Genomic DNA, 9,614 nt, shown 5'->3' with positions numbered 1-9,614 from the left:
AATTTATGTTGTTTACTTTTAATGCCTTTTATGTGTTTGTTGAAATGCCTCTTCTAGATATAGTATGGATTTTGTTCCTCTTGGCCTAGGTAGAGTAATTAGTGACACTTGAGTTATCTAATTCCTTTGTTGATTGGTAATTGGAGAGATTGCTAATTGGTTTGAAGTGCATTAAAGCTAGTCTTTCCTTGGGAGTAGGCTAGGACTTGTGGCTCAAGTCAATTCATCCACTTGACTTTCCTTTATTTAGTAAGGGTTAACTAAGTGGTAGCAATGAACAATTCTCATCACAATTGAGAAGGATAACTAGGATAGGACTTCTAATTTTCATACCTTGCCAAGAGCCTTTTATAGTTGTTAGTTTATTTCCCTTGCCATTTATAATTCTTGTCTATAATCTCAAAAACCCCAAAATAACTCACGACCAATAACAAGACACTTTATTGTAATTCCTAGGGAGAACAACCCGAGGTTCAATACTTCGGTTTATAAATTTAGGGGTTTGTTACTTGTGACAAACAATCTTTTGTATGAAAGGATTGTTGTTGGTTTAGAAACTATACTTGCAACGAGAATTCATTTGTGAAATTCTAAACCGTCAAAAAATCAAATCATCATCGCTCCACTTCTCCTGCGACATGGTCGTCTTCTCCACTTCTCTAGTCAGGTAAGGGTGTTTTCATTGTGTGTAACCCTCTCCAATCATCTTTTCTGTTAAGTCTTAATTTTTTTATATTGTCTATTTTTATTTAATTGGTTTGTTATGAGAAATTGAGTTGTCATATTTACTCTGTTTAATTTTTTTCTTCAATTAGTTTATTTTAAAATTCTGAATTTTGGATTCCAAATTCTTATTCTGTAAAGATTGGGGTAGCATGAAAAATGGCAAAAACTAACCCTAATAAAGTAGTAATAATATTATTGTTGAAAGTACATTATTTTTAAATATAGTCACTCTCAATATTATTTTTTTTTTCTCTTGAATTTTTATTTCATTGGCTATTTAATTATTCGAACCAAACCAATTCATTTTTTATTGGTTTGGATATATACTAAAAAAAATGTAAAATCAAACAAAACCAAACTAATTACAATATAATTTGTTCGGTTTTTATTTTACTGCAACTCCGAATCAAACCGACCTGTGCCCAATCAGATTTCATCCAATCTATTTACCCTAAGCAGCTTCTATGTTTTTTCTTTTGTTTGGACAATTAGCAGGTTCTAATCTATGTTGAATCGGGGCTCATTGCTGGATTTTGATTTTCTCTTTCGGGCCATGCCAGCGTCAATTAAAAAAAGGAAAACTGGGTGTTGCAAGTGCAATTGCGCACTGTCACGTGACCCTACACAGGAAAGAAAGAATTGATACTAACCGTGTACTGGAGTGAGGCAGCTCCTAAAACCCTCAAACCCCCCTCACCGATAAATTAGACCTTTGGGGGTGTAGAGAGGTCCCCGGCGACCACCGATGGAGTTCTTCGACCTAAACGTCCCGTACGAGAAACCCTCACCCGGCATCGGCACAACCTCCATTGAAGCTAACCGCACCAAGATTGCCGTGAAGGCCATGGAACTTGGCTACACCGGAATCGCCTACAACCGCACCGTCGATGGTGTCCTCTCCGATAAACTGCGGTGCTCCATCAAACCTCTCTCCATCTTCTCTCTCCTCAACATCCTCCCTTCTCTCCCACTCTCCGCCAAGCTCCACCGCGACCTCCTCCGTATCCCGTTGTCTACCCCTTTCCATCAGTACACGCGCATCACCGTCTGCGTCGACAATCCCTTCCAAATCAACGCCGCCTACTGCGATAACCCTATTCTCAAGACCTACGACCTCGTCGCCATTAAGCCCTCCAATCAGATCACATTCGATATGGCATGCCAGAGATCGGAGGTTAGTTAGTTAGTTAGTTAGTTAGAGTTTGTTATAACTGTTTTTATAACTAAATCGGTGAAGTGAAAGTTTAACAGCGAAATAGGAGTTCAATTTTATGGATAGAGGTAAGTGGTTAACTTTTGAATGCTGAAGTGATTGCAGGTAGACATCATTACGATTGATTTTTCGAAGAAGTTGCCATTTAAAATTAAGCAGAACATGGTTAAAGCCGCTGTTGAGGTGTTTGCTCTGCACTCTTTTTTCTACTTGAATGAGGAAAAAGCTTAGTGTGATAAGTGAATCGTTGTAACAGAGTTGATTTAATTTTTTTCTGTGGGTTGTTATTATGTATAAACAGCGAGGGGTCTGCTTTGAAGTCAGTTACTCTGGTGTTTTAACTGATGCCGAAATAAGGAGGCCTTGGATCTACGGTGCTAAGGTAACTCTACTTCCTTGAAAAATTCATTTTTTTTTGGAGTTGATGATGATAACGATCATGATGATGATGGTGTTGAGGTTGATTAGAATGATAATGATGATGAGTATAGAGGGGTAAAATCGGAAAAAGAATTTTGATTGCTGGTTGACCATCAAAAAATTAATAATAGGGACAAAATTGAATCAAATAAAACAACAAGAGTATGTTTGAAACTTTTCGAAAACATAAGGGACAATTACACTATTTTTTATATTTGTATTGTGTAGATAAAACTTCATCAAGTGTGTGGCGTCAGTCGTAAGTAGAATTTCTTCTACATTCAGGGCTCAGGCATGCTGCTTTTAGTTTTGAGGGCAATACTATCTTGACATTGTCTTTTTGTTGATTAAGAAAGATTTTGTGTTTTGAATTGAATTTGTTTGCAAGATGCAATTTTTGAGTATTTACAAGCGACAAATTAAGAGTAGGCTGATAACTTATCACTATTGATAGGCCTCGATTTGTTTCTAGGTACTCTATGTAACACTGACATTAGGACACATGCAAACTGACATACTGATTAAATGTGTAGTGTTTGATGGAGTGGACTCGGAGAAGAAATGTTATAATTTCAAGTGGGGCTCCTTCAGTGAATGATCTTAGAGGACCTTGTGATGTCGCAAACTTGTTATCATTATTGGGACTCTCCAAGGAGCAAGCTAAAGATGCTATTTCTAAAAATTGTCGGTAGGAAAACTTGCGCTAATACTTTATAATGCCTTTGGTTTTTCGGGAGCAAGGGTTTAAGATATTTTGAATATCATTCGGAATGTTTGCAGGAATCTTTTGGTAAAAGCTTTAAGGAAAAGACGGTTTTACAAAAGCGCAATAAGAGTGGAACCATTATCAATAACTGCAACATCGAATTCTGAGGAGGATCTGCGTAAAGAGTTACTAAAGTGGGATCCTCTCTCCAGTGAAGGTGGCATCCCCTTGAATGACTCGGCAAAGCGTTTTTCATCATCATCTTCTGAAGCATCAAAAAAGGCGAAATCCATTGACTTTGCTTCACTTGTTGGCAGCATGTCGTTTCATGGTTTTCAAGTGAAGGATTTCTTACCTGCAAATAATGCTTCCACCGTTATCCCAGATGGTGAAAAGGTCAGTCAGTCAACACCTGCAATTAACAACTCAACTGAGCAGCCTATCAGGCAAGGTGAAAGCTTAGTATCTGATGCTATGGAAGCAGACCAGGTAGTGACGACAACATACAATTCTAATGAGTTGGACAATCCTACTTGTGCCAGAGAGTTAGAAAAAAATTCTACTGATTTGGGTGTTGATTGCACTACCATTGAATCAAAAGCACATGTTTCACAATCAAACTTGGGCTCTCTCAGCATCACGATGGATACTTTGATACAAAATGAGAAAGACGATCAGCAGAAATTTCTGCAAGATGCCAACTGTGATGATGAACAAGCTGGTAAACTTGAAACTGATGCTGTTGGACTTGATGAGATGGGAACTGAAGAGGATGGTTCTGCAGTTGTAACACGTCAATTGCAACATGCGACGGCAAAAGATCAAACTGTTGGTGGAGTGAGCACCGAATTCAATCAAGTCCCAGTTGAGTCCATATCAGGTAGTCCATTTGATGAAGAATATCTTTACTTTTAACTGCAAATTATCGTTCAATCATGTAGTTTGTTTGGTACTAGCCCCACTCACCAAAACTCGATCAATATGTTTGATTTCACTTCATTTTTCTGGTTGTGTTATAATTCATAGCTTCCCTTTGATCATCGTCTAACATGTTCCTGTATAAGTTTCGTGATATATGTATAAACACCTGAACATTTTTCGTTTTCTGTAGGCCGATCAAGAGAGAAGCGCAAAAAAACTCCTGCACCACCTTTTGACCCACTTAAACAATCATTAAATCGAATGCCTTTTAAGAAGAAAGGAAAAAGGAGGAGCAAAACTCAGCAAGAATAATCCCCCCGGTCTTCTACACTTTATGCTCTTCAATCTCTAAATCCTCACTAGGAGGAGCTTCATACATCTAAGTAATTTTTGCATTATTTATACTATATCGTGGAATTCGCCGTGTTAATGTCTGAACTGTGATGTCATTTCACACATATATATTGATGAGTTTGGAAAACTCTAAATTAATATTAGTGATGACTAAACATTATTAGTTTGATTAATTGCAAAATTATTAATTAGATTTCAATTCATATATGTTAATTAAAATAATCTTGCTGTGCAGATTTTGATGTTGGGCCAAATAGAAAAGAAAAATTGTTGCAAGTCCAATTGTATTAAAAATACATTTAGTATTAATATAAATTATTTTGATCCTTGTGGCTGAATTGTTGTTATGTTATTTGGGCCAGAATTTGTGATACATTGGTCCGAAACCAATATTGAGAGAAAGCAAATGTTTTGTTTCATGTTTCCAATGGATCTCCTTTGTTTATCATGTGATGGAATTCAAATTTTATCAAGGAGAGTTAATACAGACATTGGGAATAGGAAAGAGAAAAAGGGATTGATTAGCTAGCACTTAATGCTACACGCTACCTAAAGTAAAAGGGAAGCAAAATCAACTCATCTTTAATTAATTTGTTCAAATTCATTTGATTGCTTTTCCTTTTACTCTCTTCTTCATTCGGCCACTTGAGAGAGAAAACATGGAGGCTTTTGCAAGCTATCAGAGTAATGAAGAAGAAGCTAGATGCAACAAGATCATCACAATGATGGCAAGAAAAAGAAAACAAAAAGTATGTTGTGGTTGAGATCTTCACCAAATAAGAGTAAGATTTGGTGAAGTAAGCTCAAGCTCTCCATACCAAAAATGGAAGAGGAAGATTTCGGTCAGAAGAAGAAGATCCTTAAAGGATGACTTGTCTCAGCTTTTGATCAACCACCACAGAGAGGTAGCTACTGTAGCTACGTAGAGAAGATGCAGAAGTTTGAGCAGGAGAAGCTATCATGCATCAAGAAGCATCAGGGGCTAGAAGTCCTTCTTGGAGTGCAAGCAAGGAGGGATGGCTCGGATTGATGAAGTTTGGTGTAAAGGGAAGACACAGAGGTAATTGTATGTTGGTTAAAGCATTCAGTTTCCTCTCCTCTCTCTCTGGCCGAATCGGTTTTCTTGAAGAAGAAGTTTAGTTTGGTTAAAATGGTTTCAACCGTGGAGGCTTTCCCTTCTATAAATAAGGGAGAACAACCAGGGCTTGAAGTAAGGAAAAGAGTGAAAAGCACAGTATTCACATAGTTACCTAAGCTAACAGAAGTTCTTCTCCTTCAATGTTTTTCATTTTGTATTTTTCTGTTTAATTTTGTCTGTCTTGAGTCTCATGAAAAAAGGCAAACAGTGAGGTTTGTATGAAAAAGTCATAGAGCGAAAAAAAGACAGAGTGTGCAAAATTAAAAGAAAAAGCCATAAATGTCCTAGAGGTCCTTTGTACATCTGTGTTGTGTTTCATGATTCTGTGGGAATCCCATTGCAAGTTGGGTTAGCACTTAGCAGTTGAAAGCTTGGTAGTGACCAAGTCAAGTTCAGTTTTAGGTTTAGATTATAGACTTGTCCCGGATAGGAAGGGTAGTTCCTAGGGAGAATTGGTGTATGTAATCAAAGATGATTATAGTGAAATTCTATCATTATTGTGATGGAGACTGGATGTAGGCTGCATTGCACTTTGCAGCTGAACCAGGATATATCTTGGTGTAAGTTTCTCTTTCTTCTACTCCATTTCTGTTTCTGTTGCATAGGAGACAAAACTGAAAAATATCTCCTGGCTGGTCACGAGACAAAACGAAAAAATCTCGTGGTTAGGAATGAGACAAAACAAGAAATATCTTCTCAAGTGTTCTGAAGGACAGCAAGGGTTACTAAGCGAAAAAGGGGCTAAGATTCAACCCCCCTGCTCTTAGCCACTAATAAACTATCAATTGGTATCTGAGCTTGGTCTCAAAGAGATCAAGCTTTGCAGCTTGGAGAAAAGATCCAGATGGTAGAAAACAGTGGCTCGAATCTGGTGTCCCACAACCTGACAGAAGGACAGTCAAGCAACATACCTCCTCTTTTCAATGGGAAAAACTACACCTATTAGAAGGAGAGAATGAAGATTTTTGTGCAAGCAATGGACTACAGACTTTGGAAAATTATCCTGGAAGGTCCTCAATTTCCAACCACCACAAGTGTAGAAGGAGTAATCTCTCTCAAACCTGAAGTAACCTGGACTGAAGAAGATAGAAAGAAGGTGGAGCTCAATGCCAAGGCTATCAATCTGCTCAACTGGGCTATCAGTGATGGTGTTTTTGCGGAAAAATGAATTTCCAAACACATAGATCTAACCGGCAAGTATACCGGGTCGCATCAAGTAGTAATAACTCACTTAGAGTGAGGTCGATCCCACAGGGATTGATGGATCAAGCAACTTTAGTGGGTGATTAGTTTAGTCAAGCTAACATGGAGGGAATTGTGTGAAATGTAGCCGACAGAAAGTAAATTTGCAGAAATCTTAAAGATGCAGAAAGTAAAGTTGCAAGTAACTTAAATAACAAGAAAGTAAAATAGCTGAAACTTAAATTGCAAGAAAAGTAAATTGCATTAAATGTAAAGGGGGTTAGGGTGCTGGAAATTAAAGAGAGCAGTAAAGCAAAGCGTAGAACAATTGCAGGGAGATTAAATTGCTTAAAAGTAAATTGGAAGCAATAGGAACAGAAAGGTAAAAATGCAGATGAAATAAAAGCAGCAGATGTAAACAGCAAGGCAAAATTTCTTGAAGAAGCAACACAGAATGTAACTCAGCTCAATTGTGAAATTTAAAGAGACAAGATCTCAGGGAATCAATGAGACTAGAAAACAAGTCTAGATCTCAATTCCTTCCTTGATCAAAGTAGAAAGCAGATTGAAGAAGAAAGAAAGATGAAAGCAGTAAGAGAATTTTGATTCAAATCCTTAATTTCTTGAATTATGTAGAAGAACAAAGCAGAGATGTTGCAGATGGAGAATGAAAACATAATTCCTTTCAATCTCAATCCAAAATTCAAACAGAAAGGAAAATTAAAAGAGAGAGAGCTCTCTAATCCTAATGCTCCCTAGTGGAGCCAGCCTCTTTAATCCCGCCCCAATTGATGCCTTTATATAGGCTTTACAAAGTGAAAATGAAAATGAAATTAAAATAAATTACATTTAAAATAAAAAATCCTAATCTAATTGATCCTTGTGCCTTTGAGAGATGATAATGGGCTTAGCTTGCTTTGGATTTGAGAGAGAATGGGTCTTAGATGGCCTTGGTTCAATTGGTGAAGAAATGAGTTCAAAGGAAATTTTAATTGAATTTTGGCCCATGAGTGTTTGCTCCCAGGAGGCTGCTCTGCTCTTGTGGAGAGCAGAGCAGTGAAGCTTTGTGTGGGGATGCATGTTGCGTGCTGAGTATAGTGAGGCACCAGGGGATTGCCCTGCCCTTGTGGATAGCGGGGCAGTGGAGCTTCCAAGGGAAGGTACCCGGTTCAAGCCTTGGTGAAAGCACTCCATGCCAATTTTCCTTGAATTTTTATGAAGAGAGCACGACATTGCCCTCCAAGAGAGCACTCTGCTCTCCTTGAGGGCAGACTTCCTTGGTTTCCTTGTGTCTCCCTCTTCGAGCCTTGGTGGAAGCATTTTGGTTTATTTTCGCTTGTTTTTGGCCCTTAAAGATGCCTTTCACTCATGCCTTAATTGTACGCCAAATATGGATTTCTATATATCGTTGGAAAGCTCTGAATGTCAGCTTTCCAATGCAACTAAAAGCACATCAATTAGACGTCTGTAGCTCAAGTTATAGCCCTTTGAAGTAGGCATGGTCATGCTGTGAGCGCCCAGATTTTAACTTAGCGAAAATTTGCTTCAACCTCACTTTGCTTCATCACGATATTGCCCTGCCCTTGGCAAGAGCAGGGTAGTGTGCGTGCTGGTTGCTTCCTCCTTTGATTTGGTCATGGGCCATGCTTTTAAAAGCGTGGCCTAAGGCTCCAAAGTGTGCTCCAACTTCAAAGTGTGCCCCAAAGCTATTTTTTTCTCCTTTTTAGCTTATTTTGTGCTTCTTTGCTTCTTTTTCTTCTTATTTCCTACAAGATTTATAAATTTAAAAGATCAAGGAAATATACCATTTAATCACAAAAGCATTCAATATTTAAGCACAATTCATCAATTTATTGTATGAAAAAGCATAGAAAAATAGGTATATGATGACTTGTCATCAATCAGCTTCGAGGAATACCGACGGGTACCACGATGCACAACGGCAAAGAAAATCTGGAACAAACTTCAAATCACCCATGAAGGAACTACCATAGTGAAGAAGACCCGGGTAGTTATGTTGAATAGAGAGTATGAAATGTTTGCAATGAAGGAAGCAGAATCTATTGATGAACTGTTCGAAAGATTCAACATCATCATTGTTGGCTTAGATGCTATGGAAATTACGTATCCTGCTTCTGTGCTTGTGAGAAGAGTTTTGAGATGTCTCACTAAAGAGTAAAAAACTAAAGCATTAATCATATCTGAGAGTAGTAGTCTAGATTCCATGACATATGATGACTTGAGAGGAAATTTGTTTGCTTTCGAAAAACACTTATTTGAAAAAAGATTCAAAAAAAAAAAGGAATTGCTTTTACATCTGTTACTAACCCCCTGGATGATGAATCCAGTGATAATTCATCTAAAACTGAATTTGTGTTGTTTGTCAAAAAATTCAGGAAAATGGTGAAGTTCAAGGAAAGAGGCAAGAGAAGCAGCTCAAGAAAACAAAAGAAAGATTTCAGCAAGGTGACATGTTACAACTGCAAAGAGACTGGGCATTTTAAATCTGATTGCCCTAAGTTGAAGAAGGAGGAGAAGCCAAAGAAAGGAAAGAAAAAGGGATTGATGGCTTCATGGGAAGACTTGGAAAATGACTCGGACGATGATGAAGAATCAGAGACCAAGTCACAACCATGTCTTATGGCAGATCACATTGAACATGTAGTCTTTCATAACCCTGACACTGAAGATCTTCATCTTATGATAGACCACCTTTCTGAAAAAATTAGATGTTTTTTGCTTGATAAGTAAGATCTTGAACAGCAAATCACCATTCTTGAAGCTGAAAATGGTTTTCTTAAAGAAAAACTAAGGGAGGCCGAAACTGCTGTTGAACTTGTTGAAGAAAACAAGCAGTTAAAAGCTCAACTTAGAAGTTATGAAAGTGATCATTTTGTTGTTGCATATGTAAACTGTTTTAAAGAAAATGAAGAGTTGCTGAAAAAGATAAAAAA

At 37.7% G+C, this 9,614-nt stretch overlaps 1 protein-coding gene across 1 annotated transcript; it reads left to right on the top strand.

Moving 5' to 3' along the window:
* The first annotated feature begins 1,268 nt into the window (after window positions 1-1,268).
* LOC130967082 (protein GAMETOPHYTE DEFECTIVE 1-like) lies at window positions 1,269-4,647 on the top strand. The gene is made up of 6 exons (XM_057891902.1): window positions 1,269-1,900; window positions 2,045-2,122; window positions 2,241-2,321; window positions 2,893-3,047; window positions 3,140-3,945; window positions 4,177-4,647. Exons 1-6 carry the CDS (start codon window positions 1,472-1,474, stop codon window positions 4,296-4,298), a joined length of 1,671 nt encoding a protein of 556 aa, XP_057747885.1. The 5' UTR covers window positions 1,269-1,471; the 3' UTR covers window positions 4,299-4,647.
* Window positions 4,648-9,614: the final 4,967 nt, after the last annotated feature.

This window comes from Arachis stenosperma, chromosome 3, assembly GCF_014773155.1.
Source record: "Arachis stenosperma cultivar V10309 chromosome 3, arast.V10309.gnm1.PFL2, whole genome shotgun sequence".
Taxonomy (NCBI): Eukaryota; Viridiplantae; Streptophyta; class Magnoliopsida; order Fabales; family Fabaceae; genus Arachis; species Arachis stenosperma.
The sequence above is the reverse complement of the archived record's forward strand: the minus strand, read 5'-3'. Positions and strand labels throughout refer to the sequence as shown.

What these genes read in the sequence shown, in the direction of transcription:
- LOC130967082 (XM_057891902.1), top strand. Translation starts at nt 1,472, where the DNA reads ATGGAGTTCTTCGACCTAAACGTCCCGTACGAGAAACCCTCACCCGGC. An exon ending in TGGCATGCCAGAGATCGGAG is followed by an intron (nt 1,901 to 2,044) that starts GTTAGTTAGTTA and finishes AAGTGATTGCAG; the next exon opens with GTAGACATCATTACGATTGA. An exon ending in TGGTTAAAGCCGCTGTTGAG is followed by an intron (nt 2,123 to 2,240) that starts GTGTTTGCTCTG and finishes ATGTATAAACAG; the next exon opens with CGAGGGGTCTGCTTTGAAGT.